The sequence below is a fragment of the Salarias fasciatus genome, chromosome 2 (assembly GCF_902148845.1).
Source record: "Salarias fasciatus chromosome 2, fSalaFa1.1, whole genome shotgun sequence".
Classification (NCBI taxonomy): domain Eukaryota; kingdom Metazoa; phylum Chordata; class Actinopteri; order Blenniiformes; family Blenniidae; genus Salarias; species Salarias fasciatus.
In genome coordinates this window covers 16,252,730-16,273,534 of record NC_043746.1, presented here as the reverse complement: position 1 = coordinate 16,273,534, position 20,805 = coordinate 16,252,730, and the positions used below count along the sequence as shown (strand labels likewise).

Here is a 20,805-nt window from a genome sequence, read left to right as displayed (position 1 = left end):
CATACCGGCCTAACCGCTCCACAGAGGATGCCATCTCCTCTGCCTTCCACGTCAGCCTGGAGCAACTGAAGAAGAGAAACACTCATGGGCGAATGCTATTCCTGGACTTCAGTTCAGCATTCTACACCATCATCCCCCAGCGTCTGGTTCACAAACGGGCTCCCCTGGACTTTAGAACCCCCCTGTGTAACCGGCTGCTGGACTTCCTCACCAACAGAACCCAGTCTGTACGGGTGGGCAGCAACATCTTCAATGTCATCTCCTTGAGCACTGGCTCCCCACAGGACTGCGTCCTGAGCTCCCTGCTGTTCACCCTGATGCCTCATGACTGTCGTCCCAAATTCAGCACCAACCATATCCTGAAGTATGCGGACGACAGGGAGGAGGTGAGACACCTGGAGGACTGGTGCGAGGTGAACAACCTGTTTCTGAACATCAACAAAACAAAGGAGATCATTGTTGACTTCAGGAGATCTTGACCCAGCCACACACCACTACTCATCAACAACACAGCAGTGGAAGTTGTCGAGAACGTCAAGTTCCTGGGGGTGCACATCACAGACAACCTCAGCTGGTCTCTTCACATTACATCTCAGTCCAAGAAAGCACAGCAAAGCCTGCGCTTCCTGTGCCGACTAAGAGAGCCTCCCTCCCCTCTCCCATCCTCTCCACTTTCTACAGAGGGACCATTTAGAGACTGCTGACCAGCGGCATCTCCGTCTGGTCCGGGAGCTGAAGGCTGCAGACTGGAAATCTCTGCAGAGAGTGGTGAGGACGGCAGAGAAGATCATCGGCTCACCACTCCCCTCCATTCAGGACATTTCACACAGACGCTGCTTAGCCAGAGCGCATCGGATCTCCTCGGAATCCTCCCACCCTCACCATGGACTGTTCTCCCTGCTGGCGTACGGCAGAAGACAACCAGATTTATCAATAGCTTCTTCCCCCTGGCCATCAGACTGGACACTGTTGGTGCAACATTCATGTAATAGCCTATTTGTGCCACTCATATCACCTCTTCCCTGGGCTCTGTGCAATATTTCATTGTTTTTAGTTAAAGACTGATCTTTCTCATTTAACAGAGCAATATTGTTTACTTTTTGTAAAAATTTCATTAACTAGTCATAGATAATTTTTAACTGATAGTGTTAATCAATCATGTGCATATCCCTGTCTTCATACCTGTTTTCGACTCTATTTATTTTTTGAAACTAAAGCATTCTCTATTTTTATTTATCTAGTGTTGTTAAAAACTGAGGAAGCCAAATGCAACAAAATGTTATTCCTCAGTGTACTGCTGTGTAGTGTGAAATGACAAATAAAGGAAGTCTAAGTCTAAGTCCTTAACTGTCATTTGGTCTCCGTGTTACAGTCACTTCTGTTCTCAACGATGTAATGGCGTGGCGTAATGCTGAGACCGAAAAAGCAACCCCACCGCAATAAGCTCCTCTTGGAGGAGCAAATCTGTTTGTCACACAACAGCAGCCAGACCTCCATTCTGCTGCTTCGATGCTGGACAGGACAGGTTAAAGAAAATAAATAAATAAATTACTAAATTAATTTCAAAAATAAATAAATAAATGGATCATCAATAGAGCACCTGGTGAATCATGCAGGAAAGGAAAAAGAATGAGCAGTTCAGAGTCATAAAACAATGAGAAAGTGTAAAAAGACTAGTTCACAGAAATATTTTCTTAAATCGAAAGACAGTTTTGTAAATTCAGAAGGCACAAAATAAAAAAAAAAATAAAAAGGCCGGTGGGTCACCGTAGACTTACAGCAACTTTTTATTTATACTTCATATGTATGTTTATTACATGAAGGTTTTACATATCGAAAAGTTTTTTCACAATCTGAAATACATTATCAGCCACCATCTGAATTTCAAACTCAAAGATTTCAACTTGCCACTTTCACAGAAAACACTATTTGTCAGTCTCACTTTGTGCTCTGAGAATGGAAGGACTTTGTCCCAAATCACCCAGTTAAAGACAAATGAAGGTAAACATGACAATATTTGTGCTGGATTGTAGATAGTTGGAAATTATTCAAACAGTGTCATAAGTGACATTTTGCTGATGATCTGGTAGTTCATCTTCTCTGAGGAGGTGACGCTGAGCTTTGGATCAGTGTGTGGTTTGATCCTCTTTTTTGCTTTTTCTTGACACAGAGCTAGCCACATTCAGGCTGACCACAGCGGTGACACCCAGAGCAGCAGCACCGTAAATCGACAATCCTAACGGGCTTATGAAGAGCACCAATGTGATTACGACTGCCTTCAGTACCTGCACAGAGAAACAGCCATATTTCAGTCACCAACCAGGACATCATGGAGAACTCACTTTACATTCAGAGATTTGTGTCATTATGTACCGTATTTTCCACACTATAAGGCTCACCTTATTATTAGCCGCACCGTCAATGAATGTCTTTTTTAAAAACTTTTTTCATATGTAGGGGGCACTACATTATAAGGCATATAGAATAGACAACCCAGTCTCACGGAAATTCGTGCTATGAGCCACGTACATTAATCTATTGAATTGCGTCGCGTCCAGGTGCAACGCTTTGCACAGTTTTTTCGTGTCCCACGCCTCTCTTTTTAAACTAATACATTTCAATGAGAGTCACCTGGTCATGCCTCCCTCACATTAAACAATGTATATACTAGAGGTGTCCCCGACTAAGAATTTCCATAGTCGAATCTGATTCGTCTGATTCTGCCAACAGTCGACTGATAGTCGAATCTATCATCTTGTTTGGCGGAGCGGGGGGAGCCGCAGGGGCCGCGGAGCATGCCTACACAGGGCGTCGGAGCAGTGCAGCACAGTGCAGAGCAGTGCTCACAAGGTACGAAGAATAATAAAAAAAATAAATAAATAAATAAATAAAAAAAAAAGCAGTGCAGCCAGGTAAAACAACACTTATTTTTTTCCCTACACACTGAAACACAGACTGGAACAAAGTGTCGGTGACTCTAAACATCAAACAAATGAAGTATAGTTCAAATGACCAGAACCAAACCCACTTCTAACAAACGGGCTAAAGCATGTCATTTATTTATATCTAAAATCTCTGCAGATAAGCTCACATTTTTTGACTAAACAATTTCTCACATTATCTGCTCAAATTAAATGAAATAGGCTTAACTGCACTGTGTCGGTCCGTTTCGCAGCGCAACATCCATGCAAAAACAAACACTAAATTAAATAGAATTAGCCTTTTAGATAAATAAAAATAATAATATAATAATAACCTAAAATGTTACAATTAAACGAAATAAAAGCATCAGCATTAAAAATGAGAATTGAGTAACAGAACCGTCTTTTATTAGCCCAATTATCTGGCTACTTACCCGTTTAAGGTGGAAAGCCATGTTGTTGTGAAGTGATATGAAAGGACACAATCTGCATTTGACTATTTTTGGATCATTTTTGACTTGGTCTGAAGTTCTGTTTTTTTCTGACATTTTGAGCCTTTTAAAGTTCAGCCAAATCACCACCGAGATGCTTCTCTGTGACGGAGCTCTGCGCAAAATCGGATTGTGCCACTCACCATGGTGGTTCATCCACAAACAGTGAATAGATAGAGTATTGAATAAAAGTACAAGTTAAGTAAATTTTTCCACAGTGTATTTGATAGGCTAACATGTATATCAAATAGGCTTTATATCATGTTTATTTGGAAAAAACAAGCAATTCTATGTAAAATCAGTCATTCAGCACCCCCATACAGCTGTGATGGAATGGTCCTCGTTTAATAACCGCATTTTTTCGATGCTTCGACTGCGTGATTGGTAGTCGAATCAGGCCCCTTTGAACAATCATCGAATCGTCGACTATCTGAGGACAACCCTCGTATATACTATTGTTTCTTTTATTCAAGACACTCAGATAATAGCCAGTTTTACTGTCCACACTAACGGTGTGTTTCCACCGAACGCGACGCGAATTTTTCGCGCGATGAGATTACATACAAGGTCAATGTATTGACGTAATTGTCGCTCAATCTCGAGCGAGCGGCCGGCAGTGAGCGTTTCCAGCAAAGAATACACTCGCCCGTAGACTTGCACTGACACTCGCACACTCGGGTTGAAAAAAAAGAACCCAACCTGTTGGGTTAAATAACCCAAAAAAGGGGTTCGTCCTTTTCTGAACCAGCAGTTGGGTTAAACTGGGTTATTTTTTAACCCAACTGTTTTTAGTGTGCAAGGCAAGCGGCAAGCGGCGAGCGGCGTACCCGATTTCATTTGTTCACCGCTTCTAATGGAAACATGGCGTCAGCCTGAAGTAGCACTGGAACCGGTCGTCCGGACGCAGCTCCTGCAGAAGACGGTGGAACTCACCGAGTTCAGACCGCCTCCGTAGGGCAGCATGCATCCAGAAGCGATGCAGGCCCCCCGGCCGCAGCTGGAGCTGACTTCCCCATGCTAAAAACAGAGCAGCGATGGTGGTGGGCGGAGCCATCTCAATCTCAATTTGTAAAAGCACTTCTCATATTCATAAAAGTAACGCAAAGTGCTGAACAGTAAAAACAGTCATAAAAACAAAAAAGAACAAAAACTGCACCATCGATCTGTATGCGCGTGCGCGCACACACACACACACACACACACACACACACAAACACACACACACACACACACACACACACGCAGACAGCCGGGTGCACACATGGGACAAACATCAGAAGACTCCTGTCCACTGCTGCTGTGCAAGAGACGGTGAAGAGGAGGGTTGTGATGTTTCTGCAGCGGCAGCGAGTGGCAGTGCAAGTCGACGGGCGCGCGGATTTTTCGCTGGAAACGCTCGCCGCCGGCCACCCCCCCGCGTCATCGCTCGCCGTCCACCGCCCACCACTCAAGATTGAGCGACAATCACGTCACTGCATTGATTTTGTATGTAATCTCATCGCACAAAAAATTTGCGTCCGGTGGAAACACACCGTAAAGGTAACTTGAAAGATGTGTGCAGCCACACCATAGATATATATACAAACACTGGATGGCTCATGCGCACTGTAACCCAATGGGGACTAACATCATCACATGGCGGCCATCTTGGTACAGGGCCGCTCACTCACTCATCACATTAATGTCAATGGAGCGTCAACTTTGAAATAGCTATAGATTGCTCAATTTTCAATCGATTTTCAAACGACTTACAACGACGAACATGCAGCGCAGTACGGCCACGACTGGTGTAACACACTTGATCACCGGGGTCCAGCCAGCTGCTTCATCTCCTGAGTGAAGTCCCCCACCGACAGCTCAGCCGCGGCCGGCCAGCCGCTCCCCGCTTCGGAGCGGGTGGGCTGCCGGTCTGCCGGCTGGCCGCTCCCCACGTCAGGCGGCTGCTTGTAAAGGAGCTTCTGCTGGCTGGGCTGTGCAGCCACGCACCGTGCTCCCCAGTTGGGAGACTGGAGGATAAATTGTGTGATTATGGTGACTGACAGGTTAGAGGTGGAGAATGTGTCTGAAGGTTCGTGTTTGCCGTTTTGTTTGAACTAGCTAGCTTAGCTACAAGCCAGCAGGGCTTGTTCGCTCATGTGATCAGGCCACAAGAATTATGGGAACTGTAGTCAAACAACACAACTGACAACCGGGTGATCTTTATTGCCGTATTTCCCTCAAAAAAGGCGCACCAGATTATAAGGCGCAATGTTGGTTTTTGAGAAAATTAGAGGCTTTTAGGTGCGCCTTATAGTGCGGAAAATGCAGTATATGTATGTATGTAATGTATGTATGCATACAGTCTGAAAGACACACAACATCCTGATGATATTGAAGGTTTCACATCAGCCAAATGTGTTACTTCACATGAAATGTTGAGTTTTTCTTCCATCCATTATCAACTGCATATCCAGGGCTCTGCGACACGGCCCCAGCACTGTGAGCAGGGATGTCCAGTCTTCCCTGTCCCAGGACGCTTCTTGTAGCTCTTCTAGTTGGATCGTGAAGCGTTCCCAGGCCAGCCGAGACCCGAGGTCTTCCCCGGAGCCTCCTGCCGGTGGGGCCCCCCAGGGAGGTGTCCAGGAGACGTCCTAAAAAGATGCCCGAGCCACCACAGCTGACTCCTCTCGATGTGGAGAAGTAGCAGCTCTACTCCCAGCTCCTCAAGTTATCTCTAAGCCCAGCCACCTTCCCAAGGAAGCTCATCTGGGGTGCAGTATGGATTTTTGTGGCAGCCGTCGGCAGAATACCCAGCAACCCGATCCCCAGACACAGAGACTGGCTCTTGGGAGGAGTTTCACATTTAAAGCAATATATCATTTTCAGCAAGTTCAACAAGGTATATTTCTTCTGGAAAAAGAAATTATCCCTCCACTCAGACAACCCAGCTCCACCAGGCCAATCTGTATCCAACATAAATAACCATTTCATGATTTCCTACCTGCCGGGACTTTGGCTTGCCGTAGCGCAGCCCAGTGGCAAAATGTTCACAGTTGCTACTGGAGACGTCGTACGTCACCTTTTTGCCCACCAGAGCACAGGCATCTTTCACAATGTCATCCACCGGCCGGGGTCTGTATTTATTGTCCAGGATGTTGTTGACTCTCCACTTGTTGGTTCCAACTACGTCCTGCAGCTTCTCTTTGTAAACCAGGCCGTTCTTATTCGGAACAGACGACAAATTCTTGGAACTGGAACCCGGGACATCAGCTGAGGATAAATATGATGGAAAGACTGAATAAAAAAATGCTTTATCCTTCTATTGATTAAACACTGAGGGATACTTTGCATTTTGAGCAGTTTAGGATGACAAATTATGGAAAGGTACATGCGCTGTCAGTAAATAAGGACTGTGAGACAGATAGTTTTTTGTTCCAGATTCTGGATTTGGGACTCACAGGCTGCTGTCAAGTGAACAACGTAGCCATCACCAACATACACGGCCCAGTGCTCATAGGGGCCGCGAAAGATCTCAATCAGGTCCCCAGGCTCTGGTTTCTGATTGTACTTGGAATGGAAGACAAAACAGACTGTTTGACTTTGCAACAGACTTTGTTTGGTGCCACCTTCTACATATTTAATCTACTCAGACCATCTGATGTCGTCTAGACAAAGACAATGAAATATACCAGGAGCTTTTTTACTGATTATATAATCAATTACAGCTCCAAAGTGCAAAAAAACAACAAAGTTAATAGATAGAAAAAAGAGAGACCTCCTCACCAGTGTTGGGGCCATGTTTTTCTTTATTTCGTTCTGGAAACTTTATATTCGACTGACTCTGTGACTTTCAGTCCCTACAAAAACAAATATTAGGACACAGCAATATTTCATCTTTGAAATTAATATTTTCATCATTTTTGAACAACTTTAATTAACAAAACTTAGTATTTAAAGAGTGATGTATATTCTGTCGTCAGTGTGCACTGTTTGCATGGAGGTAACAGAAACAAGTCCAGCACCTCGTGTCGGGTCACTGCTGTGGATCGCTGAGCCCGAAATGCTCCGGCTGCGTCAGGAAGGACACCTGAGGTAAAAGATGATAATCATCAAATCTTTTGGTCACGTGTTTATTCGCACTCATTGTAATATTCTCACTACGGTCCAGTAGTTCTGTAATGAATAATGAATGTGAGGCAGTCACTGTTTGGCCCTGCCCCCATTTGGATCGTTCTGCCGTAGCAACCCGGACCTGTACATTTTGTAATACACCACCAACATTGGTGTTGTCTGGTTGTCAGCCAGCTTACACATTATGTCAGTTGATTCTCTTAATTTCCTCACATATCTAAAAAAAAATAGTGTGCAAAAATGAATCATTGTGTTCATGCATTCTAAAGAGAGAGGGATTGTGTCAAACTCTTTTCTCAGAATGAAATGATTTCCTGTCATGTAATGTTTATCCCAACCCTCCTTAAACACTGATGCCCCTGAAGAATTCAGAGGCAGGTCAGGGCTTGGTATAACACACATTGATGTTAGAAGCCAGTTAACCAAGTTAGATCAAATCAAAAAATTGGATTCAGTCCACAAACATGAGCTGTGGTTACATGGACCAAAATTATTCATGTTAAGTGCAGACCTGATTAAATTTGCACCATATAAACACTTCAGTCTGATCACATTTGCACCATCCAATTGAAACCTTGATCAGAAAGGATGGGTGGTGTAGCTGGGGTTTGATCTCATCGTAGCTTATGTAAACAGCACATGGGGTTATTTCCTGCAGTCAGAGCTTTGTGCACGTCCGTCACATTGGCTCACCTGACGTCATGACTTAACTGCGTGCACACACAAAATAGCGTCCCGTACTTGTCACTTCCTGATTATACTTTGCACTAAGAGAAGGTATCTTGAATGTTGCACTTTCAAAAATAATGCAAAAAGGACAGAATTTTTTATTCTGGTGGGTTCCAGGGGAAAGCTGATTGTGAGATTTTGTGCTCATGCACAAACATCACAGTGCAAGGCATTATGGGACTGATCCACTGAAATCAATTGAGCCATGTCTAGGTCCATTTAAATTGGCACGCCAGCTGTCATATAGAGGAAAAGCTCTGGTTGCCCATAACTTTTTTGTCGCCTCTGCTCTTTGGCACTGGTTCAACTGTTTTGATTCCACCAAGGAGCCTGGTAGAGGACATTCACAGGGTCATTGCGGACTTCTTCTTGTCACGGAAACACTGAGTTTGGGCTGCAGTCTTCTATCTGCCTGTGGCTGAAGGAGGACAGGGGCTCCTTGACATCCAGTCAAAGATGGCCTCTTTTCAACTGCAGGCTAACCCTGGCCCGATTAATACAGCTTGTCTGCTGCTGAGGAGAGCTGAACGCCTGGGATACAACAAACAGCTGTTCCTGCCACAGCGTGATGCAGACCTCGCTGGGCTGGCACTGTTCTATAGCTCCATGATAGAGGCATGGAGGATTTTCAAGGCCCAGTGTACCCTGGATTAAAGTTCTGGTATGTGGGTGTTTGAAGAACAACTTTCTACAGATTCAGACATCTCAATCTGACAGTCTGAAAAAATTATAAAAATAGGAATGACAGCATGAAAAAAAAATGTGTCAACAAATAAATACATGAAAAAAGGTCAGGTGAAAATACAATACAGAAACATATAATTTGGAAAAAAGAAAAAGTAAACTAAAACAATACAGAAATAAATGTAGGCATCAAAATTAATGGGGAAAGAAATAAAAAAAAATCACCAAATAAATAAATACACTGAAGTGAAAATGACAAAATAAATATATTTTTTCAGTCACATTTTATAGAATTTCTCATAAAAAAAAAACTATTTTGTATGATTTGTTGGCACATACATTTATATACTCACCCATTTGAATATTTCTGTATTTATCTTTAATTATGGCAGTTTCGATCCTCCACATCCAATGTGGTTTTCTTTAAAAAATACAATCAGCTATGCTCCTTTTCATTTTCACAAATCCAAAGAAGGTTTCACAAATCAGGCACAGTGTTTTGATGAATGTTTAACATCTTTAGAATAATCAGATGTTGAAAGCCCAACGTCTGAAACCCACAGCTGTCCTGGAGAACACAGCTTCACCACATTCATCCACAGCAGAGTTTCAGAGTGTCTTACCTTTTGTGGGAGTCAGACCTTGTTGGAGGAGCGTGAGTCAGATCGTGTCTGTATGATGCTGCACCCCAATATCGTGTCTTCAGCGGATGAGACAGCGCTTCAGGGCTCCACCCTGAGGACGGCGCTTTAGCGCCCCCTGTTGAGCCATAGTTGAATAACCGGAGACCGCACCATCAGGACCGCTCGGTGAGGGCCATGCTTTTTATAAATAGTAAGACAACTAAATAATATGTAATACATATATGTGTAACATATCAAAGTTATTTTTTAAAAAAAATTAAATGAAGTTATTTTTACCAAAATGTCTTGTTCACTTGGTTTCTAAGACTGCCATTTGAAGAAACTATGTAAATCATATACGTGTCATTAACAGCTAAAATGTTAATTGCATCATATGTTGTCATCTGTACATTTCAAACAAGGTAGTTTAAACAACTGAAAAGAGGTGGGTGATAATAGTAGTCTGCATGTGGTGGGGGGCAAAGGAAGTTGAAACTGAGAGCTTCTTTTCAACTTTGCTTGCCTTTCTCATCGCCTTGGATTCACTTTCTTACTTAAAGGGGAACGGTCGTTTTTACAATCTGGACCTTATTTCACATTCATAACAACAACATTTACACACCCGTTTGACTTTCGTGTGAATTGCAGTTGGTTCGGAGATAATTAGATGCTCCCATATCCATATAACGGCAGCGGGCGGGGCACCGACATGCAGCCGTTACAGACGCTCTTTTCTCTTATGTTTGCTGTGGTGTGGTAGATACATGTAAATTTGTTAAGTCGGCATCACTTAACGCTATTGGGAAGTCTGTAAACCGGCTAGATTGAGCAACTCTCCGGGAACTCTGAAGTGATGATGTCATCACACTGCGCCGTGGCGCACATTCACTCTGCTTGTTTACATGGGAGTAGCGTCTCTGCTCTGCAGTCAGACCACGGCATCTCCATCGGCTTTTTTAGGCAGTCAGAGTTTATTTTCAGCTGGTTGTAACTGTGGTACAATGGTCCGAGTGTGCATATATCCTGGTTGTGAAAGTAAAATGACCAGCTGGACGTCACTGAGCTCACAGGCTCCCACTGCGTGACCGGGATTTATTGAAGCTATGGCTAATAGCGCTCAACATGGACCCCAGCATCAAAGTTCAAACTTTTCGACGTTTGGATTATCGGGTGTGTAGTGCCCACTTCACATCTGTGGACTTCTTCCCAGTTCAGGAAAGAAATGAAGGCCAGAAGATCCAGAGAATGAACCTCAAAAAGAATGCCATTCCAGCGGCTGCAGGAGGAGAGCAGGTCGAGGTAACAAGACGCTAATGCTATTCATTTTTTTCTTTACTAATGTCTAGAGGCTGGGATGTTTACTGTTTAGTTCATTTGAGCAACAACAAAGGATGATACAAGTATATCTGTCAATGACAAGAGTTGTACATAAAAAGTACAATATTATGTACACTGTTGCTCAAAAGGAGTAGGGACAAGTTAATAACACTCTAGCCAATTCTAGACATTAGTAAAGAAAAAAATGAATAGCCTTAGCATCACGTTACCTCGACCTGTTCTCCTCCTGCAGCCGCTGGAATGGCATTGTTTTTGAGGTTCATTCTCTGGATCTTCTGGTCTTCATTTCTTTCCTGAACTGGGAAGAAGTCCACAGATGTGAAGTGGGCACTACACACCCGATAATCCAAACGTCGTAAAGTTTGAACTTTGATGCTGGGGTCCATGTTGAGCGCTATTAGCCATAGCTTCAATAAATCCCGTCACGAAGTGGGAGCCTGTGAGCTCAGTGACGTCCAGCTTGTCATTTTACTTTCAGAACCAGGATATATGCACACTCGGACCATTGTACCAAAGTTACAACCAGCTGAAAATAATCTCTGACTGCCTAAAAAAGCCGATCGAGATGCCGTGGTCTGACTGCAGTGCAGAGACGCTACTCCCATGTAAACAAACACAGTGCGCCACGGCGCAGTGTGATGACATCATCACTTCAGAGCTCCCGGAGATTTGCTCAATCTAGACGGTTTACAGATTTCCCAATAGCGCTAAGTGATGCCGACTTAATAAATTTACATGTATCTACCACACCACAGCAAACATAAGAGAAAAGAGCGTCTGTAACGGCTGCATTTCGGTGCCCCGCCCGCTGCCGTTATATGGATATGGGAGCATCTAATTATCTCCGAACCCACTGCAAATCACACGAAAGTCAAACGGGTGAGTAAATGTTGTTGTTATGAATGTGAAATAAGGTTCAGATTGTAAAAACGACCGTTCCCCTTTAAATTCCAACAAATTTGAGGGAAAACGTGTGAATTGTGGGTTGTTGCTTGGGGGAGGTTTGGTTCAGAAGGTCGCTGGTTCGATCCCAGCTGACACCATTAGAGTTTTTCACGATTGTCAACACGTTTCTCAATACAATAACGGCTTTCTCAATGCTGCACACACAAAACTGAAAACTCCACACACAAAACGCTAAACCTGACACTCCCTTTGCAAGAACACTCTTGCCATCAAATCTCTACATTGTGTTCATAAAATGGAACTCATGTTTTCATTTGCTACACACAGTCATATTTTCCAGTGACACGTACCATTCATTGAGCACACACAACTAAGCTTTTGCTGCACACTACCAAGCATTTACAGCACATTGTAGTGCAAAATTGGGAAATAAGATATTTCTCCTTTTGTAAAAATGACTCTGTGTAGCCTATAGTTTTTTTCATAAAAAAATATTAAAACTTAAAACAGCACACAAATATGCAGCCAATAACTAGGGCTGCACAATTAATTGAATTTTGATCATGATCACGATTTTGGCTGCTGCGATTAAATTTAGATGATCGTCGCGATTTTTAAATTGAGAAAAACGGACTCTGTTGCGTGTCAAATCAAGCACTTTTTTAATCCAACAATCAGCCAACCACCAGGGGGCGACCTGAGCCGTGTAGCTCCTGCTGCCTTCAGGGACACTCCGTAAAAGTAGCTGCTGATGGACGCCACTGCAGTGTCTCAGTCAGCTGTTAGCTTAGTTGTTAGCCACTAGCTGGCTTTGAACGATTCCTTCATGCTCAAACATCAGTCGATGGAACGCATCTCAACTTCTGTACCGGTGGAAAGAAGATGTAAACGCTGAGCGTCTCGGACAGAACGGGAAAAGCTGTTATTGACGGACAGTTCAGGATGTGAGCGGCGTAGCAGCGGCTTGGAGAGAAAGAGGGAATCATTGTTCTGGTAGGTTTCATTTCTGGGTTTAGCGTGGCTGTTTACTGTTCTCTTGTTGTTTTATCTTCATCTTGTTGTTCAGTGGTCATCGTGTTGCTCTCAGGGGTTAGATAGAATGCAGCAAGTGACGGTCGTTCAGCTGTGAGGCGTTCAGGTTCCAAAGTCATAATCCGGCTCTTTTCAGAACAGAGGTCCGGTCAAACGTTTGTAAAAACTCACAGTCGGCGCGTCTGTATGTTCGTTTCTAAGGGAAAGCGATCGTTCACAACATTGACATGGTTCTAAATAGTTGTTTAGATTCTAATTAAAACATCTTCTATTGTGTGCGCATGCACACCAGACTTCACTGAAGTGCTGAAGACGCACATCTTCAATTCGACACTTGTTTGTTTAAAAAAAAAAGTGCAATAAAAAGGTATGTTTTACATAACATAATGAATAATCGTGATGAATAATCGTGATTACAATATTGACAAAAATAATCGTGATTATCATTTTGGCCATAATCGTGCAGCCCTACCAATAACGTTTTATTTTTGTACATGATTGAGGAATCATGCCTTCGGTTTCTGTCAGGCCAGAGGGCTTCGTCCACATCACAGGCGATGTTCTCCCTATCGAGACATCTCTGGAAGAACCGCCTTGACTGGCGCATGAATCCCTGAATGGAGTCGAGGCTGACGTTAAGGCTCCTTCCATGGCCTGGACCAGTGGGACCTGGTTCTGGGGGTTTTGCTCATACACCTTCCACCTCCAAGCAGAGAAGAACTGCTTTATGGGGTTGAGGAATGGAGAGTACAGCGAAAGGAGTACAGTAACACCGTAAAGTGTGGCTGGTCCTGGAACCACTGACGTACAAGCAGAGCCTGGTGGAAACTCACACTGTCCCCGATGACAACATCCTTACAGTTTTTTCAATTGCTAAAACACGTTTTTCATATCTGTATGTTTTTTTCAAAACTGCACACACAAAACTCCAAACATCACACACAAGATGCTAAACCCTTACATCCCCTTGCAAAACAACTCTGCTGTCAAATCTCTTAACATGTTCACAAAATGGAACTCGTGTTTTCATTTGGCAAGTGCAGTCATTTTTTCACATGACACACACGAACCATTCAATGAATAAACACAACTAAGCTTTTGGCTTAACACTACCAAGCATGTGCAGAAAACTGGAGAGTAAAACTGAAAACACAATTACAGAAATGGAACAAACTGAATTGCGTAATGACAATGCCCCCTTCTCCCATAGAACAATAACATCTCACAAAACATCACAACTCAGGCCCACCGACAGGGGGGACAGACAGGTGTGTTGTCCCGGGCCCAGGGTTGGGGTGGGGGGCCCAGAATTAAAGGCGGGGGGCCCAGCCAGCACCCCCCCCCCCCCCCGATTCCCAATCCAATGGTCGTGACTAGGTCCAACTAACATTATGTTGTCCCGGGCCCAGGCAAAGCTGTCAGCTGGCCTGTCACAAATCTTCAGACAAAAGTTTTTATTTTTAAACGGTGGCAGCTGCCGCTCCTGCCAGCAGTTGCCAGTACTGTACTGACCTCTCCCGTTACGTCCAGCCAGTTCTGCTGGCAGCTGCCGCTCCCGCCAGTAGTTGCCAGTAATTTACTGACCTGCCTTCTTCCCTCATGCCAGTTTTGCTGTCCCCTCACCTCACAAGTCAGTACAGCCATAGACCGCCAGTGTTCAATTTTCCACCATATTGAAGCCCCCTGCAGGCAGAGGTCAGTAACTACAGGTCAGCTCCATTCAACCCTATGGGTAAGCAGCCGCTGAAGCCCCCTGTAGGCAGAGGTCAGTAACTACAGGTCAGCTCCATTCAACCCTATCGGTGAGCAGCCGCTGAAGCCCCCTGCAGGCAGAGGTCACTAACTACAGGTCAGGTCAGCTCCATTCAACCCCTATGGGTTACTCACTCACATCTTGAACCCTTAAACATATGGCCTCGGTCTTTAAACTGGCCAGGTGACAGCAACATTGCCTGTCACTGACTCAACAAACTCATTTTTTTCCACTGGTCGCTCATTTCGGCTATATTTTTTCATCCATTGCCAGTGTTATCATAAAGTCAGCTTGTCTACTGTCTTCAGGTGGGTCAGCTGACAGTTTTCGCTAACTTAGGCACAATTAGCTCAGATGGGAACGTCGCGGAGCTCTTCTCTCCAGCAGAGAGGCACTTTGGCTGGGCCTCGGCCGTCACGTCATGTGGGCGTCTGACTTCCAGGGCCGAGTTGGTCCGAGTCAGGGCTGAGGTGGGTAAATGGCCCGGAGCTTGCTCCACGGAGTCTCCGGAAGTCTCCAGGCCGGCCTGGCCTTGGTGCGCGCGGGAACCCGCCGTGTTCCGCCTGGATGTCTCTCCTCACCGAGGGTCTCCAGAGGTCTCCAGGCCGGCCTGGCCGCACTGTGTGTGGGCCGCAGTGCGCGCGGGGACCCGCTGCATTCCACCTGGATGTCTCTCCTCACCGAGACTTCCGGGTCCTCCCGGCGAGGGGAGAGACCCAGCCGTGCACGATGTGGCACATTCAGTCACTCTTTGTAGCAGAGAACAAATAAGTTTGAAGTAAGTTCATTTAAGCTGTGAAGGACAATGCATAAGTTCAAGTTGAATATAATCCCAGTTTAAATCAAAGAAAACCTAAGCTATCCCTAAAATGGCTGAATCTAAAGAAAGTCAGCAAGACATTACAGGAAACAAGGAAGTTATAGAGGTACAGCAGCAGTCTAAAACTCCTGATGAGGATACCTCAGATACAAGCTCAGATGAAGAGACTAAAGGTGCTGCAGAGGAAGTGGTTAGAAGAAGTCAAAGAAGTCGAAAGCTTACAGAAAAGGGTCAAGAGCTTCAAGATGATAAAGTTAAAAGGCTTCAGCAGCGCTTTGTAACTGCTTACAGTAAATGGAAATCTATCATTAAGGAAGCTAAAAAGGCACTTGTTGGAAGTTCATCTACTGAAGTTATAAAGGATCACATGGCCAAGATTAACACTGCTTCAACAGATGTTAAACAAATGTATGAAGACTTGAGAGCTGTGTTTGTTCCTGATGGAGAAACCCGTCGTCGTGTAGACACCTGTTTTGCTGTTACATAAAAGGTTTTGGTGCATGCTCGGAATCTTCATGAAGGTCAAGGGTCACAAGAGGAGACAAAGCAATAGCCCACGAATTCTTCTATGCTTTCATCTTCAGTGTCAAAATCCAACCGATACTCCAAAGCTCCAAAGTCTACTCGAGCGTCAAGTAAGTCAAGTAGATCAAGTGGATCTGCTGTTAAGAAACAAGAAGCAGCAGCAGAGTTAGCTGCAACGGAAGCTACAATGAAGGTTTTACAAGAAATGGAATGTGAGAAACAAGAACTTGAAGCACTCGAAGCTGAAGACAGAAAGAAGCTTGCACTACAAGAAGCAGAAGATGCAAGAAAAAAGGCGTTACAGGAGAAACTATGCAGATTGAGAAGTTGGAGACTCTTAAAAGGATGAAAGCTGCACAAGCAAAACTGCAGGTTTATGAACAAGAAGTCAGCTCTGATGACGAGATATCAGATATGTTACATAATAACGTGTCTGTACAGGAGACATCTGCACATAACACAAGAGGTTGTACAGCGAAGCAATCATCATTACAAAGAGTCACACATGTACACCCATCTGCTACTTCTCAAGAAGATAGCACTACAACTCTAGCAAGAGCAATAGCAGAGTCCATAAGTGCAAGTCGTCTTCCAGTACCCGAGCCTTCCGTTTTTAGTGGAGACCCACTGAAATATAAAGACTGGAAGATGTCCTTCCAAACACTGATAGATAGAAAGAACATTCCAGTAAATGAGAAAATCTACTATCTTCGCAAGTATGTCGGTGGACCTGCAAAGAAGGCCATTGAAGGTTACTTCCTGTTAGGAACAGGGGCAGCCTATTATGCAGCATGGGATATCTTGGAAGAAAGATATGGAAGGTCTTTTGTAGTTGCTAAAGCCTTCAGAGATAGACTTTCTTCATGGCCAAAGATAGGACCCAAAGACAGTCTTGAGTTAAGAGAGTTTGCAGACTTTCTGAAAGGTTGTGAAACAGCAATGTCAGAGATTACAAGTCTTGAAGTTCTCAATGACTGTGGCGAAAATCAAAAGATGCTTTCTAAGCTCCCTGATTGGTTAACGGCCAGATGGAACAGAAGGGTAATTGAAGTTGAAGAGGAAAGTCAATCATTCCCTAGCTTCAGTGAATTTGTACATTTTGTAACCAGAGAAGCCAAAATAGCGTGTAACCCTATTACCTCCTTTCATGCTCTGAAGTCTAGTGATAGTGGTGAAAGGATGAAGACACCGAAGAATCAGAAAGTTGGTGCACGAGTGCTGGCAAGCACTTCTGAAGAAAAGACAGATAGCAAAGTGTGCATGTTTTGTGAGAAGTCAAACCATAGCATTCACAACTGTCGAAGGTTTATGGAAAAGCCAACCCCTGAAAGAGTCAAGTTTGTACAAAGTAACAAACTATGTTTTGGATGTTTGAAGGCAGGACATCAGTCAAAGAACTGCATCAAGAGACATGTCTGTGATACATGTAAACGGAAGCACCCAACCTGTTTACACGAAGATCGTGCAAAGGAGGATGTAAAGAAGAAACAGGGAGATGACAAACAAAAGGAGAGTGTGAAACACCCAAAGGAAGGGGAAAGGTCGAAGGAAAACCCAGATCGTACAGAAGCTACTGACACCACAAAGGAAGCAACATCTAACAGCGCTGTACAGGAAATGAGCAACACTCACACCTCTACAGTTATTCCAGTGTGGTTGTCTACAACAAGCAATCCAGAGAATGAAATCCTGATGTATGCACTCTTGGATAACCAAAGTGACACTACTTTCATCTTGCGAGAAAAGACAGACATTCTGGACACACAGAAGGAGCCTGTACAGCTCAAACTCTCAACAATGACATCCAAAAGTACAGTTATTCCAAGCCGAAGGTTAAGTGGGTTACAAGTGAGAGGGTTTTATACCTCAAAGAAAATCCTTCTCCCAGTAACATACGAAAGAGAGTTCATTCCTGTGAATCCAAGTCACATCCCAACACCAAAGACAGCAAGAGCATGGCCTTATTTACAGCATCTTGCTGAAGAGATTGCTCCTTTAATCAAATGTGATGTTGGTCTGCTCATAGGGTACAACTGCTCGCAAGCACTTTTGCCACGAGAAGTTGTGTCAGGCAAGGATAATGAACCATTTGCTCAAAGAACAGACCTCGGCTGGAGTATAGTTGGCTGTGTAAATCCTTGTGTCGACTATGGTGATGCAATCGGAAGCAGTCACAAGATTGTTGTAAAAGGAGTGACACCTTCAAATCAGTCATCTGCTGATCTGCAAACTGAAGTTCGATACATATGTCGAACACAAGTGAAGGAGGTAATAATCACACCTCCCGATGTGTTAAAGAGGCTTGAATCTGATTTCAGCGAGAGAACAGCAGAGAATGATAATTTCTCCCAAGAAGATCTGCGGTTCCTATCAATAATGGAAAAGGGAATCAAAATCAATGAAAGTGGTCACTGTGAGATGCCACTGCCATTTAAGGAAGACAGACCGAGTCTGCCAGACAACAAGAAATGTGCAAGTCACCGTCTGAGATGTCTGAAGACGAAATTTGAAACGGATAAGCAATATAAAACAGACTACACACTGTTTATGTGTGAAACAATAAATCATGGAGACGCAGAAAAGGTTCCAGCCAACGAACTGGACAAGAAGCCCGTTTGGTATATTCCACACCATGGGGTGTATCACCCACAGAAACCGGGAAAAATACGGGTCGTGTTTGACTGCTCAGCAAAGTGTCAAGGTGAGTCCCTAAATGACCATCTGCTCACCGGGCCAGAGTTGACAAATTCTTTAATTAGAGTTCTTTGTCGGTTTCGCGAGGGTCCAATAGCAGTCATGTGTGACATTGAACGAATGTTTCATCAGTTTCATGTCAGAAAGGAAGATCAGGACTATTTAAGGTTTCTTTGGTGGGATAATGGAGATGTCCACGCTGAACCCTCAGTCTACAGGATGAAAGTTCACCTCTTCGGGGCAGCGTCATCGCCTGGCTGTGCAAACTACGGCCTCAAGCACATTGCCGCCCAAGGACAAGGTCACTTCAGTGAAGCAGCCATCGATTTCATTGAAAGAAATTTCTACGTAGATGATGGCTTAATAAGTGTGTCAACAGAAGAAGAAGCTATTCATTTAATCAGTGAGGCGAGACAGTTGTGCAGTACTGGCAAACTACGAATCCATAAGTTTGTTTCCAACTCCCAAAGAGTACTTGCATCGCTTCCTGAAGAAGAATGTGCAGAAACAGTAAGGAAGAAAGACTTAGACTTGGGTGAGCCACAGATCGAGAGAGCTCTGGGAGTCAAATGGTGCGTCACCTCAGATCAGTTCCAGTTCAGAGTAGTCGTAAGTGAACGTCCGGTCTCTAGAAGAGGAATCTTATCAACAGTGGCATCCATCATTGACCCTTTCGGCTTTGTGGCACCTTTCATTTTGCTTGGAAAGCAAATTCTCCGACAACTATGTCGAGAAAACATTGGATGGGACGAACCATTATCTGATGATCTTCGTTCTCGGTGGGAGTCATGGCTCTTGGATCTACAAAATCTGGCTGATGTCAAGATCCAGCGATGCTACATGCCAGAAGATTTCACAGAGGTTCAAAGACAAGAGCTTCATCACTTTTGTGATGCAAGTGTCACAGGGTATGGAGAATGCACCTACCTGAGAGCAATCAGTGTGACAGGACAAGTCCACGTTTCCCTAGTTATGGGTAAAGCCAGAGTTGCCCCCACAAAAGTCACTATAGTTCCAAGACTTGAACTGTCAGCAGCCGTCGTGGCAGTCCGCACAAGTGACTTGCTCAGGAAGGAGTTACAAATGGAAAATGTTCAAGAGTTCTTCTGGACAGACTCAAGTGTAGTTCTGTCTTACATTACCAATGAGGCCAGACGATTCCACATTTTTGTGGCAAATCGAGTCCAGCGCATCAAAGAAACCACTGATCCAAGTCAGTGGAGACATGTGACATCTGAAGAGAACCCTGCCGATCACGCCTCAAGGGGTCTTAAGGCAAAAGAGCTCATTGTGTCCAACTGGCTCAAGGGTCCAGAATTTCTATGGCAAGAGGAACTTCCAAGTAAAGAGACTATGGTGGGAGACCTTGCTGTGGATGACCCAGAAGTTTGCAAGGTTATTGTACACAAAATCTCCGCTACAAAGACCTCACTGCTTGATCGTTTCCTAAAGTTCTCCAGCTGGATGAAGCTAGTTAAAGCTATAGCCAGACTCATACGACGTGTCAAGGAACTTAAAGGTGTGGTCAGGGCCGGCCCGGGCTTCAGAGGCGCCCTAGGCGAGCCCGAGACGAGCGCCCCTTGGGAGCGTGTTTTTCGAGCGGTCCCGACATTTGTTGAGCGGGGGGGGGGGATGCGCTGAGGAGCGATGCCGAACAATACCGATCAGTGCCGGGCAGCGCCAAGGACGAGGAGCGCAGTGCGTCGGACCGCTGCACAGCGGGGCACACGGAACACAGAGCGTTGTGGCGCCCCTTGTACGACCGCGGCGCCCCCCTCGGGACGTGGCGCCCTAGGCGGCCGCCTAGTTCGCCTATGCCTAGAGCCGGCCCTGGGTGTGGTTCAAAGGAGCAATGAGGCTACAAGTCTTAAAGAAAGAACAGATGCTGAAATTCTCATCATAAGCATGGTCCAAAGGGAAGCCTTTGCTAAGGAGATCAAAGGTATTCAAGACAAGAAATCAATATCCAAAGACAAAGCAAGCAGGTTATACAGATTGGATCCTTTCCTGGATGACCAAGGAATCCTCAGGGTGGGAGGTCGTCTGCAGCACGCTGCTTTGCATAAACATGTCAAGCATCCAGCAATCTTACCAAGTACCAGCCATGTATCTCAGTTACTGATCAAGCACCATCATCAACAAATGGAACATCAAGGGCGTGGCATGACGATCAATGAGC

General features: G+C 44.6%; 2 protein-coding genes across 2 annotated transcripts; one reads left to right on the top strand and one right to left on the bottom strand.

The window, feature by feature from the left end:
- Positions 1 to 5,214: 5,214 nt before the first annotated feature.
- On the bottom strand, positions 5,215 to 7,189 carry LOC115405066 (phospholipase A and acyltransferase 4-like). The gene is made up of 4 exons (XM_030114504.1): positions 7,175 to 7,189; positions 6,850 to 6,958; positions 6,393 to 6,661; positions 5,215 to 5,418 (listed from the first exon to the last, which is right to left on the bottom strand). Exons 1-4 carry the CDS (start codon positions 7,187 to 7,189, stop codon positions 5,215 to 5,217), a joined length of 597 nt encoding a protein of 198 aa, XP_029970364.1.
- An 11,656-nt stretch (positions 7,190 to 18,845) lies between these two features.
- LOC115405059 (uncharacterized) lies at positions 18,846 to 20,104 on the top strand. Its single transcript, XM_030114492.1, has 2 exons — positions 18,846 to 19,968; positions 20,079 to 20,104. Exons 1-2 carry the CDS (start codon positions 18,846 to 18,848, stop codon positions 20,102 to 20,104), a joined length of 1,149 nt encoding a protein of 382 aa, XP_029970352.1.
- The last annotated feature ends 701 nt before the right edge of the window (positions 20,105 to 20,805 follow it).

What these genes read in the sequence shown, in the direction of transcription:
- LOC115405066 (XM_030114504.1), bottom strand. An exon ending in TGTTCACTTGACAGCAGCCT is followed by an intron (nt 6,662 to 6,849) that starts GTGAGTCCCAAA and finishes ATTTATCCTCAG; the next exon opens with CTGATGTCCCGGGTTCCAGT. An exon ending in GCAAGCCAAAGTCCCGGCAG is followed by an intron (nt 5,419 to 6,392) that starts GTAGGAAATCAT and finishes TTTATCCTCCAG; the next exon opens with TCTCCCAACTGGGGAGCACG.
- LOC115405059 (XM_030114492.1), top strand. Translation starts at nt 18,846, where the DNA reads ATGAAAGTTCACCTCTTCGGGGCAGCGTCATCGCCTGGCTGTGCAAAC. An exon ending in ATGGCAAGAGGAACTTCCAA is followed by an intron (nt 19,969 to 20,078) that starts GTAAAGAGACTA and finishes CGTTTCCTAAAG; the next exon opens with TTCTCCAGCTGGATGAAGCT.